Below are 26,332 nucleotides of genomic sequence, written 5' to 3'. Positions count from 1 at the left end.
CTCAACCAGTTCTAATGCAACCATAGCTAATGATAAAGATTTTATTATAACCACCATAACTGACTAATGGTATTATTGCAACATCTGTATCGAGGCGATCGTGGGTTCAAATCGGAATTTAGTTTTACAACATTTTATATTAATCTATATTTCCACTGGTGAAACGCTTGTAAAAAATATTTTGACATCACAGTTATTACAAAGAAAATCTGAGTGTGTGTGAAAGTGAAATCTGATCAATTCGAGTAGTGGAAACAGACAGTATTTAGCTACAAAACATATTAATTTTTACCTCGAGAATAGACATGTAAATATGTCATTTATAATATGACACTAAACACACACTATTCTGTTACCAGCGTAATCAGGATAACGTTAGCAAAACATCATTGGATGCATTTGTCGGACGGAATTTGAATTAATCAACAACGGTCTGATGAGTACATTGAATTAAAAATGTATTATCTGTTTGCATTTATATAATTCGGCCTTCCCACAAGGTTACGAAATTTTGACACTACGTTTAACGATAATAATACGAACCAATCACGCATTAGAATATAGACGTAAAATCCTCAATTGAAGTGGTCAATGAGAATTTATTTAAGACAACATGCGTTTAACACACAATTATTGATTGTTAAACACATGTTGCGTTTAACAATCAATAATTGTGTTCTATGGAGTCAAAAAGTGAGTAACATTTCAATAAACCTACTTTAAAGACGAGTCCCTTCATATTTAAAGCATAATTAGTGGTTAATTTCCTTAAACCCTATAAATAACGTAAGCGAACAATAGGGGTGACTGGCTCAGTGCGGGTTGGTTGACTTCACACATATCTTTTTTTAATTTCTTCGCAGATAAGTGCCGGTTGCATCAAGATGTATTCCTTCATCTTAAAAACGTTGGATCATCATCGTGCATATGTAAATCTAAAATAGAAAAACACATTCGCGGGATTCGAACCCAAGACCTGGAGATTACAAGTCAAGGGCTTCTTAACCCTTGAATCACCGACGCTCTGGCAGATTATTCAATTGTTCGCAATAATAATATACGTGTTAATAATAAAACTTATGTAAAGAAAAACTGAATCAAGTGTGTAATTAAAATGAGAAAAGCAGTCTTAAGAAGCGTGTCGTGCATACAAATGACTTACATCAATGAATCACGAGTTTCTCTCAGACTTATTATCCGAGCGAAACCTAATAAAAATTTAACACGACCGTAAACCGACAGACAGCAAGCGACGTGATGCATAGTTGAAAGTTTTCTCAGAATTCAACATTGTTTTTAAGCTCGATTTGTTTGAGATGCGTGAGAGATTATTACATTTTTTGCAAATTTGTTTAAAGATAAGCGGCTTTACAAACATAGTTAATTACATAATTATGTGTAAACTTTGAAAAACAACGCGCATATGATGTAATAAAAAAAAAACTTGTAAGGCTACAGAATTATAAGAAAACGAGTCTTTAGCCATGTTACTCTTTTAAAATGTAAGTAAAAGATATAACAATCGAATACTAGGTGCCACAAGTTAATTTTACTAATATCAAAAATGCGTATATTTGGATGGATATTTGTTAGAAGGTATCTCGAAGACGGCTCAACAGATCTCGCTGAAATTTGGCATAGACGTAGAACATACGCTATAATTATTTCATTTAAATTCCAGGCGGACGGAGTCCCGTGCGACAGCTTACTCTTACTCATATTAACTTAACTATCTTAATTTATTAGTAAGTTATCCTTTTAATATGGAGGCCATTTATCCGCCTACTCAAATTCTTTCCAAGTAACTTTACTGCAAAGCAGGAAAATGGCAAATTTGACATTACATTTAAATTTTGTTACAGCCCAGGAAAATCCTTGAAAATACAAGGTGATGCTATAAAATGTACTATGTAATGATTTCCGAGACATATCAATTTTTGTTTAGCTTGGAACAGCATGTTTCCTTTTTAAATAAAAATACCTGTTCCTTTAATTTACTAAATGTATTTTATATTTTTAAACCAAAATATAAGTGTGATCCATGTGATCCATAACTATAAGGAACTTTATAAAAGGTAAAATTCTATTTTTATATGCACTTACTGTATATTAAATTTAGAGCATTACCACATTAATGTAGGTGAAAATAACTCTTCTATGTATGACTGGTATAACAGAGGTTGATAATGATATATTACATAATCTAATATAGTAAACGGTGTTTATAACCGGTAATTAATAATGTAAATAACGGAGCAGTGACCGACTGGAATTCAAACGGCCCTTGAGTCATACAACGAACGGATTTACAGCGGAAGGCACGAACTACGTGCTCTTTGACCGAATACCTTATGCCGAGTAAGGAACCGCTGTGCAAGACATTTGGTACTACGGTCCTGTTACTCTACCGAGAAATCCCGTCAGAATACCGTGGGATTTAAATATTAAACGATATCTTTTGAAATACAACAAAACGTTTCCTTTCTCATATAGTTTTGCTAATAACCGATGAAATTTCCGGCCAAAAAATTTTACGTTCATCCTTTCCCGCAATTTTTTAATATATAATTATAATTTATCAACTACTGAGTACGTATTACATTGTATAGGATTATATGAGGTCAATATCACTGCGGCGACTTATATTACAGGTGAAGAAGTCTAACGTCTCAAAGAGACACGATCAAACGAAACGCCGCGCAGGATATTGTATTTCAAATCTTGATCGGAACGTGGTCATGAGTATGCACATCAGTTATACTAGTTTCACACGAGGGTAGAAGAGTTCAGCAGACCAGTAGACAGTGCAGTACAGCTATAGATTGAACTCACACGTACTGTCAGAAAAATATTCTTTTGTTTTGCAGTTGTGCGTCACAACAATTGCAGTACTGCTCTCCCTGTTCTGTCTCCATGTGTAACTAACATTACGGTGAGGTTAACGTTTTGTCCGTCTCGTCGCTAATATTTATAGCACATATCGCAAACGACCCAAATTCCTGAGAAAATTGATAAAAAATGGCACGATTTTAAAGACATTGTGTGAATAATTAATTAATTGAATTTCTCCAAATTAAACACGTTCCGGTTTTATAACAAAATTGGTAATTCATAGGCACATCACGCTTATTATTTTAGCTGATTAAGCATAGAGTGAAAGTAACAACAAAGGTTATTATAAAAAGTTTAATCGTTACTCAACAATTTACTATTATATACCTACATTAAGATATGTTGAAAATCATTGGAGAAACTTTCACTTAAGACAGGAAATGTAAAGACAGGGATGTGTTCCATTGTTTCTAAGGAGTAAGGGAAAACAATGAATCCCGTGACACGGGAGTGTACTTAAAAACGAACTTTTGTGTGCACTCATGCGTTTAGAGAGAGTGAGCAGAGTGCCTCATGTACATAAGAGTAAGTAGGCAAACTTATAACGTTATACGAGACTTTTACGGGTTTCACAATTTACACACGTGCATGCATATAATATTATCTATGATACATTACACATTGATTCCCGAAAATTATTAAAAATATTACGAAACTCTTATGATAACAATCATACACTTAGTGTTATGATAACAATCATACAGTCAAGTTAATTTCGAGATAAAAGATTAGAAAATATACATGATTTAGAAAAAAAAACTACATTTAATGAAGTCATCCTTGAAAGTTAATTTAAAATTAATTGCAGTCATTTTCTGCTTGCTTATAACAATGCAACTATTACAACATCACGTAATTGTTCCAAAGCAAAAAGGTTCTTCTGAAATGTCAACAAGCTTAATTCAAAATTAAGATATCGAGTTACCGTGTAACTGAGAGTCGAATGTTTGTTTTGACTGTTGCTCGCCCAAGTATGACCTGTGACGGACACGCAAAGTCACGTACCGTGAGTACATTAACCATTTTTTTAATGGAATACGATGGCAAACACTTCACCTGATGTTAAATGCTTTCTAGGTACAATAAGAAAATAAGTTGCAGACTATATTATTTTAGGGCGAGTAAAAGTTCAAACCAATTTTCAAAGTGATGTGGCCTTTAGTTTCTGGTCGATACATACGATACTTCCAGGATTTGAACATGCTTATGTTAGACCGGAACACTTTCCCGGAATAACCACAATGCTCTCAAATTACTAAGGGGTTAAACCAGGAAAAATAGTTTTAAGAAATCGACACCGAGTACAAAAAAAGTTATCCAAAGTTTTAAATATAGGCGAGGACGTTTATTTCCTACCCATTCCGGGGAACCTAACTTAATTATTATAGGTCGATAATTTGTCATAGCAACGTATTTGAGCGAAATTATAGACAGTTTTCGTTACTTAATTACAAGTGGGGAGGGAAATTTATTCCTCGATTATAATTTAAGCCAATTTTTTTTAAAATGGTAACCTTTATACGGCAAATGTACATTACATACGAGCCTACGCGGCACTATATCACAGCATTCTCTCAGCGTAACTAGCTCTAATCTACATTGTGATTATGAATAGCTTACGTATGTATGTAATCATCCCGCATCTAAACCTCGCCCAAATTACGTAACAATAGCTTAAATAGGCCAGACGGCGCGCAGGGAATAAAATGTTTAATGTAAAATATAACAAACCAAATTAAATTACTTATGGCAACGTTTTTGCGACAGTCGAAAAATTACTTCTATTTTAGAAATAATAAAAAAATCCATCCATATATGCATAACACACACCTAAACACACCAGTACAAAACTTGTCATCGTCCCTCTTATTCTCTTTAAAAAATGGACATAACAATCTGGTTTTGTGCGTCTCGGCAGTGAAAACGCATGGACGATTAAAATTACTACAAACATAAAGCTTTAAGTATTGTGTCTTCTTATGTGACCTGCGCCGCAAGTCAAGTTACAGTAAATAAAGATAATTCTAAATTAAAAGCATGATATCACGAGTCCGGTATTAATATTGCTATAGCGGCCTTCAAATGTAAATACACAGCTTCGTTACAGAGCGTTTCGTTGAATTTTATTATTCTCTTATTCATAAGAAACTAATACAACTACTTGTTTATAAGTTTCTTATGAAGTCAAATTGTGTCACCCTAGAACTAAAATTATACCTGGGGCATGGACCCTCAGGCGAAATGCGGAAAAGCTTCCACTTCACGTCTGTCTTCTGTGTGGTCATAGTATTACACCGGTTGAGCCGGCCTTTTGTTGCCGGCGTCTACCACTGTTCTAACCAATTTTATTTTTATTTTATACTAAGCATAAAACCGTTAAGTATAAGAATAATATAGTATTCAGTATAGTGCAGTAGATATATGGTGCTATGTTACTGCAGTATGTGTGGAGAGATGCGCCAGGAAGCGGGCGACGCGCCGGGAGATAGCGATGTCTGCCAACTTTATTGCCTTTGTTTAAACTTTCGTGAGACATCATAATTAATTAATTAAGAAACGGCTTAACTCACGTTTGATCGTCCGGTGACGGCACCGACTAGTTTCGAACCCATCGGGGGTCCATCTTCAGGGCGAGTGTTTAATCCGAAGACTTCGCGGTCGCGTCGCGTCTCGCACTGATCAAACGTGAGTTAAGCCGTTTCTTAATTAATTATTTATTGCCTTTTGTGCTAAATAGAAATCGACGTGAATGCTTTGAGTCCGCCGTGACTTGAACGAACTGTCTATAAAATGTTAAGATGCACGTCTCCCTCCTACTTTCTACAAGTCTAAAATATTTAGTAAGTTTTCTTCGCAAATGCAGTCTGTGTCCGTTATGGGAAAATGTAAAATAAAAAATCGGTTCGATTTGTCTGCACCTCGTTATCCACGAGTGGGATGTTAATATCAGTTAATAAATAAATTTATGTCTGTCATAATCTCCCTGACTTTTTTCCACACGAAAGGTCGGCATAGCATACAACACTTTTAAATATAAGTTATTATATCTAAACATACTCCTGTCTTACGCACAATCCATGCATACTTTCTTCGATCTTCCTCTACACTTAAAGTAAATACATTCCATTATCTTGTTTATAAATAATTTTATATTTACATTGTAAATGTCGATAAGTACAATAATGTTTTCGTGATTAAAGTAAAAAAAAACCCACATGATTAGGCTCTCATATCAAAATAAGAAATTACGCTGAAAATACCCGGGACTATCCAATTTTTTCCAGTATAAATAATTTCAATTATAGCAGACACAATTTTAAGAAACAGAACATTAATACTGTTAAGAGAAAATTGGATATACAGCTTTATAAAGTTGATATCGTAACCATCATCATCATCGTAAGTTGAAAGTTCAGATCTATTGTCTTGTCTATTGTGTCATAGGCTATTATAAAACAAGTTTAATCATAATAGGTGGTAATTAAATTGTTATGAAAAATATTTTACATACAAACCGACTAACGAACTAATAATACGAATAAATTGTAATACCATAGAGATACAAAAGAAACAGTTAGCCATTTAATTCGACTCCCTAATACAAGATTGCGGGTATTTTAATTAACAAAAACGTCATTTAAGGAACACTGTTCTGTGTAAACGTTTCTTGAATGATATATTAAATTAGTTTGCTGTGAGATAGAATTAGGCTGATAGAATTCAATCACGTAGTCGTCGTGTTATTGAATCGTATCGGACCGTCTCGCACCGATGCTTGCAATTTATTATGTTGGAAATGACTATTGACTTAAAAGGCACGTCTATTACGGATTTTAATTCTATGGTTGCAGATAATAATAGTATTAAAAAAATAATCTTGGATGCAATTTCATAAATTAATTGAACTTTATAACCGAATTAGACGAAATGTTATGATATAAAAAAAAACTGGGATAATAAGAAATCCTATTACTATCCTGTTCTCTCCTCAGCTCTCTGTCTCTAAAACCTTTCTTATGAGGTCGAATTACCTCAACAAAACGAAAACTGCACGATTCTTTTTGTTCAAAACCTTGTTTGTATTTTGTACGAAATAAATTGGTACTTTTTGTCACAGTAAATTTTAAAATATTTAGTATAAAGACAGTAAACATACAATTTTATTATATCATAGTGCGTCCTTGCAAAATACTTGTTTTTTTTGTGTTTTATCCATTACACAGTTCACATTATGTAATACAAGCTGTCGCCCTCGATTCTATCCGTGCGGAATTTAAAAAAATTGAATACGTAGCCTATGTGTTCTTCCTGACTACGTTTTATATCTGTGCCAAATTTCATCAAGATTAATCCGTTCCAGAGATACCTTTAAACAAACATCCATCCATCTAAACATTCGCATTTATAATATTAATAAGAAGTAAGATTGCAGTAAAACTTATTGCTATTCCTGTCAATATTTCTTGTACCCACAATGAAAAAAGTGTGTATGTTTGAGTAAAAAGTGTATGTATGATATTGGAGAACTGTTTGGAGAATATAGTAATGAAACACAAGTACAAATTCCGTCGCATTTCCATACATCTTATGTGGTTGTTTTCAGTATCTTCGTAACTTTATTTCAATGAACAGAGATATTAACATAAAAACGGTTTCATTGTTTATCAGTGGCCTTGTCAGATTCCTAATAGATTCATCTTTATGAACACTATGTCATAGATAACTGTGCGTCTTACATTTTACGATACTCCATTATTTATACATTTATTCTTATGTTACATCCATACAACGTACCTTCATAATCATGCCCTATAAAGTACATATTTTAAATTAGTTAAAATTGAGTAAAAGTAGACTTCAGGAGTGAATATTTTGGCTTCGTTTACTAGTGACGCGCCCGGGTGGCAAAAAAATTAACGTCTGATCTCTTTTCTGTCATATTAGTAGTGTCTTCCCCGGTAATTTCCCGTCTATTAGTAAAACGTAAAAACGGCTGCGTCCGACCTGCCAACAGATTTTTTGTGATCGTGAAATCTTCTGAACTATTTGTCAGAATGATACTGTAAAAGGCAATTTTAATTTACGTAAAATTATAGTAATAACGTATAGATTTATTTGGATGAGGATTAATATTAAAACCGAAAACATATAACTCAAAAGGTTTAGCTTACGTAAGCCAAAAAAGGCTAGTTTTAAGGGTTTCAGAAATACGCTGTTGATTAATGTATAATAAACACAATTTTAAATAAAAATATACAAAAACCATTGTATTTTAATCCATTTCGTGGCTTATTAGAACATAGAAGCCAAACAAAAAAGTGAGTATGTATTATAACATTTAAAGACAAGTCTTAAGACGTATCACGTCATTCGTTCGTATCACGTATATCGCCGTCAATCGTGTCGTCAACTAACCACCTGCAACAGCAATTCACTTCGGTTGTTCTCGCGACGCCACTTTGAAAACCCGTCCTTTGTTATGGCCGCTCCAGACGCTTGGTACTACAAACAGCCACAGTTATCAAACACGTGCCAAACACCGAACACAAACACCCAGTAAAAACAGGCATCCCCACGTTTGTCAAACTTCCTTTGATTTGTGTGGCAAAGACGTTGATAACTGGCATAAACAGCGAACACCAAACAAAAACCAATCCACAAGTTCATGTTTGCTGTTCGCCGTTGTTTGCCAAGCGTGCGTAGTAGCCTTTACATGTCACCATTATTTAAAGTGACAGTACAATCTTGATTGCATTACCTCGGTGCCTTCATACTCCGAGTCGCAAATGTCACTGCTTATAATGTGCCATTTGGTTACAATGTTTGAAAGTCTGCTTTAGAATACGATTATGAGTACAGAAGATACTTAGTTAACAGGCGAATAAGAGTAGGAAATACGTTACAGTATAATATAGAGGTAAATATAATTAGCTGAAATCCATGTAAGCTTAATTTACTGAATAGCCTCGTAATGAAGCTGTGGTTATATTTTATTATTAAAAATTAAGCCATTCGTAACGTATTACGATCCGTACTCTCCAGATAATTAATTTACTGTAGTGTGTAGATGTTATTTGGATCTATATTTCTACAGATTATCTTTATCACTACGTACATACTCGGACTTGTACATTTTTGATCTGTAGATTGTAAAAATATCTTCCATTATCGTCAAAATTCTTTGTTTGCGTTGCAAAAACGTTGTAAATATTTTTTCTTACATCATACTAAATCTAGACGTAATCTTAACTGAATGAATAGCAAGAGAAAACTTTTAAATGTCGCTTAACAACGCATTGAATGCGTATGGCTGAGTAGGAACAAAATAAATAGTTATTCATTGGAGCGAAGAGACGAGACATACTCGTATAACCAATTTCTAGTAGAAATTGTTAATATATACATCAAAGAATGGTAACTAAATGGAAAGATTCAAATCACAAGATTGTTTTAATAATTTGTTTTCCACCTTTTCATCTGAACTTTATCTTTCTATAACTGACATGATCATTATAATGAAATGTAAACTAATTGAAATTTACCCGATCCATTGATGTGGTATTTATAAGGCTGTAGTTAATGGGGCGCGCAGATAGGTATTAGTCTGAGGAAGCCCTTGCGTTAGGCCGACTATCCACGACTTACCTGCTGGTGCTTAGCTTCCATGTTACAAATTATAAAATAAAATAAGATAAATAATGATAAAAAAGAATGACATCTAGACATTTTGGATGTGAGAGTTTTGGTTAAATAATATATAATAATAGTGTTACTCCATAATAATGCATCGCATTAATTAGTATCAACAACATGTGGATCTTAAACTCCATTAAACTTTTGAATGTCGTAAATTATTAAATTTATTGACATTATAAATTAGATCATTAAATACAAATATCTTAGACAGATCTGTAACTGTAAACTAGATTAAATTTTAGACAGTTTTTGTTAAAACTCCGGATCATTGTCCACCGTAACGAAATAACGGTTAAAAAGACAATAGTATAAAAAAAGTGGCTGGTGGCTGATTTAAGCTTTCAAAGTACTATTACATTATCGACCTTATTGATACATTGGATCAGTGAAAATTATAATAAACAAGCAATGAAACAAATCTTTTATGGAGATTGTATTTATTATAGTTTAGCATTAGAGAGTTTTCGTATACGTAAGCCTCATCAACTCAATGCGAACTATAATTGAAGTGACCAAAGACCTTATTCGAATGAATGAGTCTGCGAAACTATTGTTAGTGCAAATGACCGTCGCGGTGAAAGTGTACTACGGTATCGGCAACAATAAAAACAAACGAAGGCCGACCTAAACATGAAGACTATTCTTGGACGCGATGTATTCCATTCATTGTACCATACGATACAATATCTAAATTTACATTTTGCGAATGCATGTCATAATTTATTTATAGATTACTTGTGGTCGCCCGCGACTCCGTCTGCACGCTGTTAAAAAAACTTGTAATAGGGGTATGAAAATAGATAGTAGCCCATTCTCAGACATACTGAATATGCATATAAAATTTCATTAAAATCGGTCAAGTCGCTTCGGAGTAGTATGTAACTAACAATATGACACGAGAATTTTATATATAAGATATGATCGAAATAAATCTAATTATGAAACTTTATTATTGAACTATAATAGTACTGCTAACTAATAGTTAAAAATAATCAAATTAATAATAATGGAGTATATAATTAAAAACTTCATTTCTCACAACATAGAGCAACGGTATAGTTACGTAAGTAATAAGTGAAGGTCGTATCAGTAACCGGTTCAGAAAGTAACCATTAGGTGATGACGTAGTAGGTTTTTTGTACATTGTATTCGTTCTTTTCGCAAATTAAACAATTAACTGCCGAGTGTAATAAAAGATTTTAAAGGGAAAGTGAAAGCGGAAACGTTGCAAAACAAATACATTAATAATCCAAATAAAGCGATAATTGGGTCCAGTCGAAATTATTGTTAAACACCTTTTACTGGACCATCCTAAAGGATGAAATCAGGTAGATATAATTTAGAAGTTCGTAGTTTTTAGTTACCCTCAATTAACCGATAGCCATAGTCTGTTGACTCAAATATTCGAAGGAAAAAAAATTTAAGTTTTAGTACTGTTCCTTATAACTTTCTTCTTTCACGATGTATATAGGTCGAAAATTTAACGCACGACGTTGAAGAGAAACTGTTGATTGTTGCCGCTTTACGGTGCACATTAATCGGAACGCACTCACTTACCGATACAAATCGGATATTGGACATAGTTACTGGTGAAACACCGTGACTATTGTCCCAAATAACTGACAGTAACGTATTTCTTTTGCAAGTTGACTACATATACATAGACAAGGGAATATTTTAAATGTTTTTTAGGAGTGAATGAATGCAAAAATCGAGACACCATGAAAATTGGAATTAAAAAAAAAGAAAAATAGCAAATTAGAGAGCGGTAGCCACGCATACACCGATGTGGCACAAATTGCTGGACCAATCCCAAAGGGCTGTAGATATAAAGTAAAGAAAAAGTAATAAATATTAAGAAAATTAAATATAACGATTACGAGTTTTTTTTTCTCCAAATTTTTTGTTTAATTTATTAATCATGATGACGACATAAGTGATTCGATTGACCTCATCTCTTTACGTGGGTGCAGGAAAAGAAGACAAACGTAAATGGTGTCACTGCGAGCCCCCACATACAATAAATTAAATATAAGGAATGTTTTCACAAAATTATTGGCTATAATTAAGCAGTTCTAACTCTAGCCAGTGAACAAACATACTCTCCTTGTTACGAAATGCCTAGTATGCCAAGTAATTGCCTATGGTGAAAAAGTCACGAAAACACTTTAAACTCTCAGTCTTTCTGTCTTCAGTCAACTTGTAGTAAATAGATACTTTAATTTCTATCTAAAAAAAATCAAGTAAATAGTAGCAAAATGTGACTAATCAATTGCATTGCATATTTGAATCAAGTTACTGATTTTTCATAGTCTGTAAAGACAGAAACAAATTAACAGTATTTGTTGAGCCTTTATATTCGGTACAAAAGACAATTAACTAGGGCCTGTTCTGAGTGTCATTAATCTGTTAAATTAATAAAAAAAAACATGTCACCTTGCCTTATGGCATATAATTCTTAACTACAATTATATTAAATAATATTACATTTTGTAATAATAGATATAGTTACATTATAAAGACAAGAGATTTAATTGTTTATTTGCATTTTTATATAGGCTCTGAAACTGCAGAACCGATTAAAAAAAATTATTTCACTGTTGAGAAGCTACACTATCCTTGTGTTATAAAAGCTATATTTATAGTTTTTTTTTTAATTCTGTGAGGACAAATTCAAGGGCAACTACTAGGATTTAAAAAACTGCATCACATAAATAACTATTATAAATTGAAATGCAAAAATACAATGTAGCACAAACCTTTTCTCTTTTTAATAGAAAATGCAACAATGCTTGTTTATTACCATGACATTTTCTTAAAAACATTTAAATTTACCATCAAAAATAAATTCAGAATTTAATAAATATTAGTAAGTATTAAGTTAAGCTATGTCAGCTACTCTGTATAGAAACAGGTTTTATAAAGTTACACAAAGTTATATTGTGAAATTATTATGTTGAACTAAATGATGCTCTTATGATGAGAGTTGAGGTCATATATTATAATTATATGTTGATGATCTAATGTTTCATAGTTTTACATCTACTACCTACAACTACACATTAGTTGAATTAAATTAAATCTTGTTTATGTTTATTATACACACTTGAATCTTACTAATATTATAAATGCAAATGTTTAGATGGATGGATTGATATATGTTTGAAGGTATGCCCAGAACGGCTCAACAGATCTTGATGAAATTTGGCACGGATATTGAACATAGTCTGGAAGAATACAGGCTGCTTATTAAATTTTTTTTAATTCCCCGCGGACTGAGTTGTGGGCAACAGTTAGTTTTAAATAAAGTGAAAGTGTAATAAATTAATACTAAGGTAATAATAATACAACTCTCCATTAAGTCTCAAATTACTATTTTCCAGTCATTTCTATTGTCATAGCTGCATATTTTTTATATATTTAATAGATAATTTTTGTTGGTCAAATCTCAGAAATTGTGTACATTTGTTGTATTATTTATGGGTGTTGTGTAAATATAAAATTTATAGGAAATATAAATAAATTATACATGAAAATATGTTCTATATTACCAAACCAAATACCACTTTCATAGTGATCACAAAACATGACTGCAAAAGATGATAGCAGAAGATGAAGATCAACATTAATGAGAACACTGACTACCTACATTACTTTCTAAATGGGAAGATGAAAGAGTTGTCAATTGCAGTTTGTATAATACCTTCAATTATATGAAAACAAAATAAATAGGAAATAAAAAAAAATTCTTACCTGCTCGAGGTGAGATGGGAACAGCAGGCTTGGGTGCAGCGTTGGAACATAGTCGTCCAATCTTCGAAGGCAGCTTCAGGCCTGATGGTTTGGGCAGAGTTGTAGGTCTTGCATGCTCAGCTGCTCTTGGTATGGTCGATGCTGTAGTGCTGACTGATGCATTGTCCGACGAAGTTGATAATGGAGCCGGCGGCGGTATACCGTTGTCCGTCGGTCCATCTCGCGATAATTCTTGTTCACTCATTTTTTTATCCAGGTTCACTTTTTATCTAATTACTACGTGCTTATCATCATATCAAAAACCATTGTATGCTAATAAAAACAAAAACAATAAACCGCCGCGTCAGAAATAAACTCGCGACTAATAAACTAAAAATACCGCAAGTTCCCGCGCAATAACAGGACACGCAATCTGGATCACGGCCATAACGTGACACGTAAATGTAAATAAAATCGGTATTTTTTGCAAATACCGCAATTTTACGTTAAATGCAATAAATTACACGTGCGGGAAAACACAACATTTCAAAATATTGTCGTTATCATAAATATTTTCTGAAATTATTATTTGTTTTCTTTGAGCATTACATAGAAAATTATAAAAGCATACCTTGAGACGTTAATCAGAGCACATACAGTGTAATCCGTGACTTAGAAAAACTCGAGAAATATTTACCGCTCACCGTTTCAGCTGAACTTGACAACGTTATCACTACACGTAATTCAACCTATACGAATTATTTATATATATGCTTTTAACCTTTACATCTCCATCACAAGAACAGCAAACACAAAACTAGTCACTAAATACGCGAAACTCTTAGGAAATAAGACGGCAGTTATCCATTGAACACAGTACAAAATTTATAACGGAGAAATACATTGCGTTACCACAGAACAGAATGTTTAAATTTTTTTAGTATACACTTTTTCTTGAGAGAATGGATCCGTTTTTCGTCCGGAAATAAAAAAGACAGTCAGATTTGTTATATTCTTAAAAAATGTAAAGACTGAATTGATCGAGTGACAAGGTATATAAATATATCGTATTTTGTTAACCAGTGAAACAGAAAGAAATACTTAAATTTTATCGATGCTTCTTACTTTGTACTTCATGACACGAAACTTTGTCACGTTTTGTAATCTCAAGATTTAAAGGAACTAAAGTTTCCATCAGACCAATAGTATCTAAGCATAAGAGTCAATAAGTATTTAAAAAATACGATTAAAAACTTGAAAGGTATTAGACATGTAACAAAAAGGATCTAAATCTTATTCTTTTCCTTTTGCCTTTTGTTGGCAGTACGTTCAAGTTATGTTATTAACTTTAAAATTAATTTGTATTGTGACATTTGAAGTTTGACTTTGACACATGACATTTGATAATGAAATGCACTGTATATGGTAAAAAATGAAGCTTTGATTAAATCTTTGGAAATGCGTTTTAGGTTCAATGGGAAACGTTATTAATACCTACTAAGATTATGGAATAGTCAAATCTATAAGATAAAAATAAGAAAATGAAGTTAACACATAGAAACATAGAAAAAGATGGCTGCGGGTATGTGATTTAAATAAAATGATATTATGCTATTGCAGACATAACATAAGGATCTTAATTTTTTATTTTAGGAGTATTGGGCTTATACCTGAGGAGTCGGAGGATATGTGGCATGCCTATAACTTGATATCAGAAGGCGATGCAGTGACCGCGTCAACTGTCCGTAAGGTTCAAACGGAATCATCCACAGGTTCTTCTACTAGTAACAGAGTCAGAACTACGCTCACTATAAGAGTCGAAACTATTGATTTTGATACACAAGCATGTGTATTGCGTTTAAAAGGTCGAAACATTGTAGAAAACCAATATGTGAAGGTAAATAAAAGTTTTTGTTAGGTTTCACTATCCATGTAGAATATGAGAGCTTATGTTCCTTACAATTACAAATCTTACTTATATTATAAATGCGAATGTTTAGATGGATGGATGGACGTTAGTTTGAAGGTATCTCCAGAACGCCTCAACATATCTGGATGAAATTTGACACAAATGTATAACATAGTCTGGAAGAACACAGGCTACTAATTAGGTTTTTTTCCGCCCGAACGGAGTTGCGGGCGATAGCTAGTAATGATATAAATTCGAAAGTTTAGATGGATCAATGTTTGTTAGAAGGTATCTCCAAATTGGCTCAACTGATCTTGATGAAATTTGGCACAAATGTACAACAAAGTCTATTTATTAAGTTTTTTTCTAGAGGACAGAGTCACGGGCGACAGCCAGTTACATATCAAATATTGACGATTGATGATAGTTAATTATAATTCCAGATGGGTGCATATCACACATTAGATTTAGAACAGAACAGAAAGTTTGTTTTACAAAAGGTACTCTGGGATTCGGTAGCATTGGAGAGAGTGGACACAGCCTGTGACCCATCCGCTACAGCTGATGTGGCGGCTGTTGTGATGCAGGAGGGCCTTGCCCATGTCTGCCTCATCACACCTTCAATGACATTGGTCCGTTCTAAAATAGATGTGACAATACCTAGGAAGAGGAAAGGTTTCGTTCAACAACATGAAAAGGTAGACTGATTACAGAAAAAAACAATTGTATTCATTCAATGTGTTATAAATATGAAATGTACGCTCAATCTATTAATTTATTATTTTTTTCCATTGTATAAACTGATAAAACATTTTGATCTTGTTAGTATACAGAGCCAAAATCTAACACAAACTAACCTTGATATTATCCTACATTATTTATGTGAAATTATCTTTTCTTACAGGGTCTCAATAAGTTCTATGATGCTGTAATGCAGGGCATTTTGCGGCACATTGACTTCAGTATAGTGAAATGTATAATTCTTGCATCGCCTGGTTTTGTCAAAGATCAGTTCTTTGACTATATGATGCAGCAAGCTGTTAAAACAGATAATAAGTTGTTAATTGATAATAAGGGAAAGTTCTTATTAGTTAAAGCATCATCTGGTTTTAAACATTCATTGAAAGGTAAATAATTTCATCATTTTCTATTAGGAAACAGAATTTAACAGTGGTAGATCCCGCAACAACAATATTTGTTGGGTGCACGAATTGGCCGGGTCGACCGGTGCAATACCACAACCACACAGAAGACAGGCGTGAAGTGGAAGCAATTCCGCGTTTCTTCTGAAGAGTGTGGTACCGGAGGCCTAATTTTAGTCCTCTTTCCCTTCCCATCCTTTTCTTAATAGGAAATGATGGGAAAGGGAAGTGGATTTGGCGGAAGAGGGGACGCATAGGAAGGAGAAATATCCTCTTTCTGTGCGTCCCCTGCTCCGTTAATTAAAGGTAGGCAACGCATTTGGATTTGCGGATGTCTATGGGCAACGGTCGCCTCGCTGTTGCGGCAAATCCAGGTGGCCGTTTGATCGTTTGCCACCTAATGATATAAAAAAAAAAGTGGTCAGTATTGTTTTACTTAATTTGTTTTGACGAACTAGCACTTTATAATCCAACAAAGTTATGTGAACCACTACAATTTACACATTTTTATGTCAGACAGCACTGAATGTGTTAAAGTAAAATTTGACAAATTTTCTTTTCAGAGGTACTTCAAGAACAATCAGTTATGGCAAAGATATCAGACACAAAAGCAGCAAGTGAGGTGAAACTATTAGAAAGCTTTTATACAATGTTGCAGTTGGAACCGGCTAAAGCTTTCTACGGCAAGAAGCATGTGGAAAAAGCAAATGAGGCATTAGCTCTTGAAACACTTATGATATCTGACAAATTGTTTAGGTTAGTTTTTTAAGATTACAAATGAAATGCTGTTGATGCTGGATAAGGGAGAGTTCAAAGGACTGCAGTATATTACTTATAGAGGTGTCTCTTTAACCCGTGTTTATCGCATATGGAGGTCTTCTGTTGGAATAGGACAGTGACTCTCGCTCCAATCCAAGTTCAGTTTTATTTTATTATTGTAAGATATTGGCTAAAATGAAATAATTGCTGTAACACTTGATTTAAGACAAAAATTTTAATTCAACTATGTCTGTTTTCTCAAGAAAGGAAGGAAGGAAATAGGAGGGATGAAAACATGTTTTTATACAAGTAGTTGGACTATGGAATCCACATATTCTTGTTTCAGTGAAGATTTAAAAGTAAATTTAATTAGTAATTCAGGTATTGACCATGATTGAATATTTAAAAGTTGTTGTCTTTGATTTACAGGTGTCAAGATGTATTGAAAAGAAAGGAATATGTAGCGTTAGTTGATTCAGCGAGGGAGAATGGCTGTGACGTCAGAATATTTTCGAGTATGCATGTATCTGGTGAACGTAAGTAAATTATTCTTACAATTTTTGATGTGAAACATCTATAGGATCACTTGTAAACCGAATCGTTGGCGTGGCGACGCTTGCCGTGGCGACGGTCGCCAAGCTATACTAAGGTATACATATATATATTTTATGTGTAGTAGAGTGTACGGTGTGGCGACGGGTCGCCACGCTATACTGAGGTATACATTATTATTATCATTATTTTATCTTTATTTTGTCATTATATCATAATTATCATTATTATTTATTTAATTATAATATTTAATATTTTATGCATATTACTTGTACACACACGATGTTTCACATCTGCCAGGCGTCCCATGACGACTCACAAGTTTTTATTTTTATTCAATTAGTTTTAAATCATAATAGTATGGAATGTGTAATGACTATGTTACGATAAAAATTATTTAATTTTTAATAAATTTTTCAGAATTAGATCAGCTGACTGGTATTGCTGCCATTCTACGTTTCCCAATGCCTGAACTGGAAGATAGTGATGCAGAAGACGACAGTGGAACAGAATCGGATTGATAACCTCCAATAATCTATTAGCTAAAAGCATTTTACATCAACATTTAGTTATAAAAATTTGTACATTCGATATTTGTATTGTAATTCATCTTAGAAAAATATTAATTATAAAATGCTTTTATATTGCGTATGTCACATTACTATAGTCATGAAAGTGTATTTAATACATAAATTTCTTTCTATTTTATCTTGACAATTTTAAAGAGAAGTTGGAATAAAGAGGTTTTATATTTATTTTTAAACTGAAATAAATATAATGTCAGATGTAAAATGTTTTGAATCATTTTGATATAGTTGGTTTAAAATTTTACTTTATTTGTTGTAGTTTAAATTAAGAAGCCTTGCTTTTTTCATTTTATTAAATAATAGGTTAAATGTTGAAAATAAAATTTATTACTATTTGGTGTAAATCTGTCTTATTTACATATTTTATGACTTAATATTGTAACATGATTACGTAATTTTTGTTGTTTTTCAATGAAAATATTGTTCTAATGTTTATTAGTCGTATTTAATTTAAATACCATAAATTTGTAACAAATTCTGAATTTATGCTTGATTGTAATCAATTTGAAAAAAAAAAAATGACCATATAAGAATGGATAGGTATCCAAATAAAATAAGAGATATTTATTTTACTAGATGTTTTATTTATTTCATTTATCATATTAAGAAGTGGCTTCCAGTGCTTGCATTTTCTGTTTACGTTTCTCTGCCTTTTTCTCTTCTTTGACTTTCTCGTCGTGTAGTCGTCGCTTCTTCCTTAACAGCCATATCTCCTTCTTCCTCTGTTCCTGACCAGCTTTCATGCTCTTGTAAAGGTTTCTATGCTTTTTCCTCACAAGTTTCTCTCTTAGTCTGAATGCCTGTTTATCCTCAATTTCTTTCTGATATGGATTTTCTTTGTGTGTTACACCAGTTGACACCGCCATTGCTTTTTTCTGCAAATCAAAGTATAATGGTTAGGTTAGGTTGTAGAAAATGTTAGAAAAGAAAGCATAGAGAGTTCATTTTCATACGAAAAATTGGTAGTGTCATGGAACATGTAACATTAGTGGAAGTTTCATATTATTTATTTAAAAATATTTAGTTATAAAAAGACCAAACCTTTTCTTTAGCTAGTTTCTTTTTCTCTGGATCTAAATCATCTTTAACATCTTCATCCTCACTAGTAGAGTCTTCTGCTACTTCTTGCTGATACTGCCGTGTCAACGCTTTTTCATCATCTTCCTCTGAACTGTTTTCCTCTTTCTCTTCAGCATCTTCATCACTGGCTTCCTCAATATCACTTCCTGATGGCTCATCATCTGGAAATTTAATTTATTTTAACTTTAATTATAAGCACATGATATTCAAAAATTTTTTGTTACAAAAGAAATTCTGACATGATTCAGGTCTTATCTTGCATAACTTTTTTCATAATTTTTATGTTTTAAAATTGTTGTTAAACTTTTGTATTGAAAAAACTTACCTAATGGTTTAAAGTTAGGATCCTTCAAAGCTCTCTCTTCAGGTGGCATATAAACTTGGTCCTTAATCTTGTCAACAAATGGTGATAAATGTGGTGGCAGAACAGCTCCCATTAAATACTTATTGATTGGAAGTAGTGTTCTGGCATTAACACTGTCAAATACCCACTGGGGCTGAACATAATAACGAGAAAGGTATTGCTTATCCATACTAGGCCTGTCAACTATCTGGTAAGCAATAGACTCATCACTTTCATCAAATGTAGCTCCTACAAAATGGTCTTTGTCCCAGGACACTTCACCTCCGAAGCATCTTATTATAAACACCAAAGGTTCCCTTGGAACTTCACGATTTAAGAAAAATTTAAGACCTTTAAACATGGTCTTCAGATTTTTAACTTTTTCAACTTCTAGTTTAGCTTCTTCTAGTTTCTGTGGGTCACCATCTTCTGTCTGGAATATATCAATTTCAGGCAACTCTTCCACTTCGTTAGAACCAGCAATTTTTGCTACAGAAATATTCAGAGCGGCAATTCTCTCAGCCACATATGCATGTTCATCAACAAGGTCCTTGTCTGTCTCTGGTGTAAAACCCGCTGTTAGTTGTGGTGGATAGACAAGGTTCAGAGAATGGAACAGTTTGAAGTTGACGAATCCCAGCATCATTGTGTAAAATTCAACAAATGTTGACATAATTTTAAAATCTACTTCATCTTTGCTTTGAGGCTAAAATTAAGAAATATACAATATGATAAACAAATGATATACAACATTGTTTTCTTAAAATATTGAGAATTTTGGAGATGCCAGTGTCAGAACTAAAGATCCAAAAAATTATGTTTTAGAATAATTTTATAACATTTAACAACAATGATGTAAATTTAATATACCTGGAATGAGAAGTGATGTGGCACAATCCACGTTATAGTCTGTCCTTCAAATTCTGCTTGGTAGTAGTAACCTTTGATTGAAATAAAAACTTTACGTAAAGCCTTCGCTGCAATTACTGCATGCATAAACTCCACGGATAATCTTCTGCAAAGTAAAGACTGATCCCTTGGCACTTTCTTTATTGATGGAAAGGTACTGAAGAGGAAACATAATGTGAGACAGTCATCAAGGTCTCTTAAAGCATCAACAAATGTTGGATATCTTTCTTTAACAATATGATCAATGTTAATAGACGGATAATCGCGGAGATATTTTCTCATCTGACCAAATTGCCTTGTAGCCCGAGCTTTTCGAATTTTTTGTTGAAAAACCTGTTAAAACAAAAACATACTTTTAAACCATTATTTCTGATGAAGTGAAAATTGAAACATTGAAATGCGATACTGCAAATGTTGATTTTGGCAAAATAAAAATTTTACATACCTTCAAGTCTCTCAGCTTCCATATTATCGGTTCATGCAACAAAAATTTAATATCTTTCGTATGATATAAGGTTTTGATGCCTCCAGCACCTTTTTGGGCTCTTTTTCGATTGCGAGGCTCTCTTGGGTATATACCTTTAAGTATACAAATGCGTCTGAAGTCTTTCAATGAGAGTTGTAGTTTCTTTAATGCAGCTTTCCTTGTCATAAACTGCGCTCCCTCTCCGGATGAATACTGTTTGTGAAAAAAGAAAAATACAATTATATTTTAATAAAACTATTAGGTTTAGAGAAGTTTCTAAATTAGCATGCTTGTATTTATAATCTGAATGATGTCAATCAAAAACTACTATCGGTAATTAACACGTGTTGTTTGGTTATGTGAATTGTACATACCTTCTTCTTTTTCTTGGAAACCATTTTTTTACTTTGAGATATAAAGTTTACACAATGATTGAGAAAACTTATGAAAGTTTATAGCATAATAATCAGATTAAAAGTAATTCAAGAAAATGTTTGTGGCTGCAACGCAGTAGATAAAGAAAGCATGAGGATGTTGACATTTGACATTGTCATTGTCATATTGACAATTGTCAATTTACTTTTGAACACTACGGTCTATGGTGACTATTGTCGATTGTCACGTTGATAATAGTCACACAATTTTGTCACCAAAATATTTTTTGAGAAATGGAATGTTTAAAAAAACTAAACATGAAAGATTTTTTTATTAATTTTGAAAATTCATTCGTACGATCCGTGCTAATTTATAAGTTATAAAACCCTGCAGTCGATATCGCCTTGACGCTTTGGCTACGACAGCATAAAATTTTATACGGTTTGTACGGTTTGTATAAAGCGTAAATGAAAGATATTGAAATGAAATTTTCAAAACTTTATTCACTTAACTCATACAATAAATAATTATTCTTTATTTAGGCTTTACTATTAAGAAAAAAAAAATAAAACTTGATCTAATCATCGTCTGTCTCTTCGGTTGTTATTTTTCCTGTTGTTGTAGTTTGACTCTGACTCTGACTTGACCATGCGGCAGGATCTAGCATTATATACTGATATGGATATGCGTAAGTACCCGGCCAATGGTGTGGTACTGGTAATGCAGTTCTTGAAGCGCCATCATTTTCTCCTTCCTTGTGAGAATTCAAAGCACCGGCTAGTGCTGCCATCATGTGAGGGTAGTAAAATGGGTAAGGGTACGAAGGTAAACTTGTTGGGGGTGTCAAACCTTCCATCTGACATTGTGACTCTTCTGCTTTATAGTTATGAGGGGCATATAATCCAAATGGATATGGACTGAATCCATTCATATCAGGCGCGCCTGGAATAGGAAGTGCATAGGCGTATTTGACTGGTGGACTTGTAACGACAGTTTTCTTTTTATTGGTGACCGTCTTCTCGTGCGGTGAACTGCTTGTTGTTAAACTGGAGGTAAATGTAACTGGTGCGGAAGCCGCTTGAGCTTGAGTGGAAGCTGGTAAAAAATTGATGGGATGTTCTGTTAGCCATTGTGAGTCTACGCCGCTATCCTCCGATGCCGCAACGTACAAGTCTCCCGTGATACCGTCTTCCGATGGCTTGACAAAGAGTCCATGGACTGGAGTCAGTTGTTTAGGCACGATGAAGTTTGCTGCGTTCGATTTTGTCGAATAAATTACCAATAAAATTACACTTAATACTTTCATTTTGAGCGATTTTTTTATAGTGATGCACGAATTATCTCTCACCCTCGTGCATTAGAGATTACTTGTATAATAACTTAACTGATATAGATGATATTTTATTAAATATTCTATATTTATATACTTTAAATCAAATGAGATAAGCATTGAGATCTAATCAAGTTATTCAATCTCATTTATCTAAGTTATAGCACGTAGTTACTTTCAGGCAGAATGTTCTATCAACACGTTAAATGATAACGCATGTTTGAATTTCAGTTATTAGAAATTAGTATCTCATTTATATCCGTTAAAGTTCAAGTTTATATATCCTTGCTAGAAGCTATAATATTCTATGTTCGACAATATTTTTTTTGTAACCTAGCTTTTAAATTTTGTAATAATATCTGTCAATTTATCAATTAACTGTATATTTAGTAAAAGATTAGTTATAAGAATGAATTTAATCGTATTTATATTTAATTCAGTTATGTTGTCTCAATAAAATCACAGCTAAGATTTTTCAGTAACATTCAAGGAAAAAAAAAAGGAAAATCAATTCATGCTTTATTGAAAAAACCATCTATATAATCTATATATATAAAAGAAAGTCGTGTTAGTTACACCATTTATAACTCAAGAACGGCTGAATCGATTTGACTGAAAATTAGTGGGCAGGTAGCTTAGAACCAGGAATAGGACATAGGATAATTTTTACCCCGTTTTCTTTTCTTTTTTTTTTATTCTGCGCGGACGGAGTCGCGGGAAAAAGCTAGTCTATATATATAAAAGAAAGTCATGTTAGTTACACTATTTATAACTCAAGAACGGCTGAATCGATTTGACTGAAAATTGGTGGGCAGGTAGCTTAGACCCAGGAAACGGACATAGGATAATTTTTACCCCGTTTTCTATTTTTTATTCCGTGCGGACGGAGTCGCGGATAAAAGCTAGTATTTTATAAATCTAAGTACATAAACAAAATATAGTATGTAAAATCTTTCAAGAATTTTCGTTTTGAAACTGTGAATTATTAAATTTTTTATTGTCGCTGTATGCGATACACATTTCAAATGTAAGGTATTGTATTTATTACAATACCTTACATTTGAAATGTACTTTGCTTTTATTGTATACGTTACGCTGCTTTCAATAAAATTCATACTGAACTATAGAACATCAACGTGTTTACGTGAGAACGAAGAGTATTCCCTTTGTGGTTGGAAATGTCCCCCGACTTGCGTGAATATGCATCTATTGTCTTTACACGGGACTGTATGCTCGTTAACGTGGGAGTGCAGGGTCGGCTGCAGATGTTCCGCGGGATATATCAGGGATGAATATAGCAAGAAGTGTATTCTGGTGCATCAATGTCCAGGTCAGTGGTAAGAAAAGATCGTCACACTCGGACGGAATAGTGACTCTATTTTTCTAATCTGTCTATCTCTTTTTATTAAAAACTTTTAATTGCCCACGACTTTATTCGCGCGGAATTAAAAAAAATCTAGTAATAAATATAGCCTATGTCACCCGGGGATAGTGTGAAAGAATTTTTCAAATCTGTGCCTTTTGCAATTCCGGAGCCTGTTCAATGCAAATTAATAAACAATTAAATCTTTCCTCTTTATGATGTTAGTATAGATTATTGAAATTATTTTCATTATCATCATCAGCTCTTTATACGTCCCCACTGAGGGGCTCGGAGCCTAAACTAAGTTAGAGGTGACTAGGCCATAGTCAACCACGCTGGCCCAGTGCGGTTTGGTTGACTTCACACATATCTTCGAATTATTCTCAGATATATGCAGGTTGCATTAGGAATATGCATAATGCATAGGAACCTCGGATAAATGTACATATGAAAATCGAAAACCACTTTGGTACATGGCGGGATTCGAACCCAGGACCTGCAGATTGCAAGTCAAGTGCTTAACCTCTGAGCCACCGACGCTGTAAGTAATAGGATATTAGTAATTACTCAATTCAAGATCAAAGGGAAGGGACAGGACAGGAAAATATACTTTTTTCTGAACATCCTATCTTCTGTGATTGTCAAAGCGGCAGTTTCCATTTTAACGGTACCAAGTGGCTCCTTTACGACATAGTATAAAAGATACAGCAAACAAAATAAAATAGAAGACCGTATGTTATGTGAGAAATTAAACTATTTTAATTAAAAAAATCAGTGGAGATTAATTAAAGTTATTTAATCTAATCTAAGTTATTATAGAATTTTAAATACATTATACGTAGAATTATAGCTCTAAAACGTGCATAAGAAAGGTTTTTAATGAGGTCGGCGACGTGATTCGGATTTCAGGTATTTCGTCGCGTAAGCAGTTTTATTGAATCAAGGCTTCACACGTTTGTTAGAATACGCGCTAAACGTTATGTACAGTCATCATCATTTTTTTTAAACTGTAGTTAATTGGATAATAAAAAAAGAATGCCTAAATGTCTACACTTAAATATTGGATAATCTTATTAAATTATCAATACTTCTTTTAGTCTTTTTTTACAATTATCGATGTAAAAAAAGATTAATAAAAACTGGTAGCAACACTAAATACCTTATTAAGATAACTTATGTTTTTTTAATCATGTATCACTGATATTCCCAAAAGATATTCCCAACTGTTAATCCATAAAAAAGAGGTTGGGTATAAAAGGATACGTGTATGATAAGTGACTAGTTATGTAAATTATATTTGATATCCACTTTAGATGTTGACTGTACTGCAAGAAAGAAATTGATACAACTACAATTACTTTATCTGACGTGACGATAAGTATCAATTATGCTTCGTTTCCGCATAACATATTATAATGTTTTCTTTTTGAGCGAAAAGGCAAATGTATTCACTGTCAGCCGAAATCAATTACCAATCTCGTTTAACATTTTTAAACAACTAAAGATGGCAAAGGCAATCGAAAAATATTATCTATTTTTGAGAAAGCGATGGAATACTTTTTAAACTCTACAAATTTAAATAATTTACCAATCTATCTCAAGGATTGGGTATTGTCTTTGGTCTTATATTGTTGAAATAACATCACATAATTATAGGTTACTATACGTCCCCACTGTAGGGCACGAAGCCTACCCTAAATTAGGGGTTGCTTAGGCCATAGTCAACCATGCTTGCCCAGTGACTTCACACATATCTTTGAATTTCTTCGCAGATATGTACAGGGTGCAGTAACGTCGGATAATTGTACAAATTGGTACTTGGCGGATTTAGAACCCAGGGAATTATGTTCCTTAAAATGACAAAGAGAACAAATTGTTTTAATACATGTGTTTTGGCAGTGAAACTTTACGGTTACATGCGAAGCCATGGTGTTACAACTTTTTATTTAAATCACAATACACTACGTTATTCAGTAGATAGCTATTGAGAATATCTTGTAAGCGAAAAATACTGGGACGCGTTCTACTTATGCAAACGATGAATTTGCTAAATAATGTAGTACCGAAAATATATTCGACTTGAACGAGGTATAAAATACCACGACGATTTCAATTGTATTACATTTATAATTCTTGGAGATAATGAAGCTTGTGTGGACGTTTTGTGTACTGAAAATCATCTGCTCGGCGGCGGCAC

At 33.2% G+C, this 26,332-nt stretch overlaps 4 protein-coding genes across 13 annotated transcripts in view; 1 reads left to right on the top strand and 3 right to left on the bottom strand.

Annotated features, from left to right (window-relative positions):
* Positions 1-14,265, bottom strand: part of LOC106720297 (CAP-Gly domain-containing linker protein 2) — a 45,527-nt gene extending 31,262 nt beyond the window's left edge. For 4 of the 10 annotated variants that reach the window (XM_045686905.1, XM_045686903.1, XM_045686906.1 and 1 more), the window contains exons 1-2: positions 13,952-14,265; positions 13,342-13,653 (exon numbers count right to left, since the gene is read on the bottom strand). In XM_045686905.1, coding sequence (XP_045542861.1) covers positions 13,342-13,585 — 244 coding nt within the window. In that variant the 5' untranslated portion in view covers positions 13,586-13,653; positions 13,952-14,265. The remainder of the gene's footprint in view (positions 1-13,341; positions 13,654-13,951) is intronic. The other 6 variants (XM_045686902.1, XM_045686904.1, XM_045686898.1 and 3 more) reach the window with 5 other exon arrangements.
* Positions 14,266-14,710: 445 nt separating this feature from the next.
* LOC106720223 (protein pelota) lies at positions 14,711-18,265 on the top strand. Its single transcript, XM_014514815.2, has 7 exons — positions 14,711-14,902; positions 14,974-15,217; positions 15,673-15,927; positions 16,134-16,356; positions 16,935-17,127; positions 17,560-17,666; positions 18,103-18,265. Exons 1-7 carry the CDS (start codon positions 14,862-14,864, stop codon positions 18,201-18,203), a joined length of 1,164 nt encoding a protein of 387 aa, XP_014370301.1. The 5' UTR covers positions 14,711-14,861; the 3' UTR covers positions 18,204-18,265.
* A 567-nt stretch (positions 18,266-18,832) lies between these two features.
* Positions 18,833-21,610, bottom strand: LOC106720171 (pescadillo homolog). Its single transcript, XM_014514754.2, has 6 exons — positions 21,442-21,610; positions 21,047-21,280; positions 20,563-20,934; positions 19,675-20,398; positions 19,311-19,510; positions 18,833-19,144 (listed from the first exon to the last, which is right to left on the bottom strand). The coding sequence occupies exons 1-6, from the start codon at positions 21,463-21,465 to the stop codon at positions 18,872-18,874; spliced, it is 1,827 nt and encodes a 608-aa protein (XP_014370240.2). The 5' UTR covers positions 21,466-21,610; the 3' UTR covers positions 18,833-18,871.
* Positions 21,611-22,019: 409 nt separating this feature from the next.
* LOC106720145 lies at positions 22,020-22,748 on the bottom strand. Its single transcript, XM_014514727.2, has one exon. It carries the CDS (start codon positions 22,746-22,748, stop codon positions 22,020-22,022), a length of 729 nt encoding a protein of 242 aa, XP_014370213.2.
* Positions 22,749-26,332: the final 3,584 nt, after the last annotated feature.

The sequence above is a fragment of the Papilio machaon genome, chromosome 4 (assembly GCF_912999745.1).
Source record: "Papilio machaon chromosome 4, ilPapMach1.1, whole genome shotgun sequence".
NCBI classification, from domain to species: Eukaryota; Metazoa; Arthropoda; class Insecta; order Lepidoptera; family Papilionidae; genus Papilio; species Papilio machaon.
Note: the sequence above shows the minus strand (reverse complement) of the source record. Positions and strands in the feature narration are given on the sequence as shown.

What these genes read in the sequence shown, in the direction of transcription:
- LOC106720223 (XM_014514815.2), top strand. Translation starts at nt 14,862, where the DNA reads ATGAAGTTAACACATAGAAACATAGAAAAAGATGGCTGCGG. An exon ending in TCGTTCAACAACATGAAAAG is followed by an intron (nt 15,928 to 16,133) that starts GTAGACTGATTA and finishes CTTTTCTTACAG; the next exon opens with GGTCTCAATAAGTTCTATGA. An exon ending in ATATCTGACAAATTGTTTAG is followed by an intron (nt 17,128 to 17,559) that starts GTTAGTTTTTTA and finishes TTTGATTTACAG; the next exon opens with GTGTCAAGATGTATTGAAAA.
- LOC106720171 (XM_014514754.2), bottom strand. Translation starts at nt 21,465, where the DNA reads ATGGTTTCCAAGAAAAAGAAGAAG. An exon ending in CACATCACTTCTCATTCCAG is followed by an intron (nt 20,399 to 20,562) that starts GTATATTAAATT and finishes TCTTAATTTTAG; the next exon opens with CCTCAAAGCAAAGATGAAGT. An exon ending in TCCTAACTTTAAACCATTAG is followed by an intron (nt 19,511 to 19,674) that starts GTAAGTTTTTTC and finishes TTAAATTTCCAG; the next exon opens with ATGATGAGCCATCAGGAAGT.
- LOC106720145 (XM_014514727.2), bottom strand. Translation starts at nt 22,748, where the DNA reads ATGAAAGTATTAAGTGTAATTTTATTGGTAATTTATTCGACAAAATCG.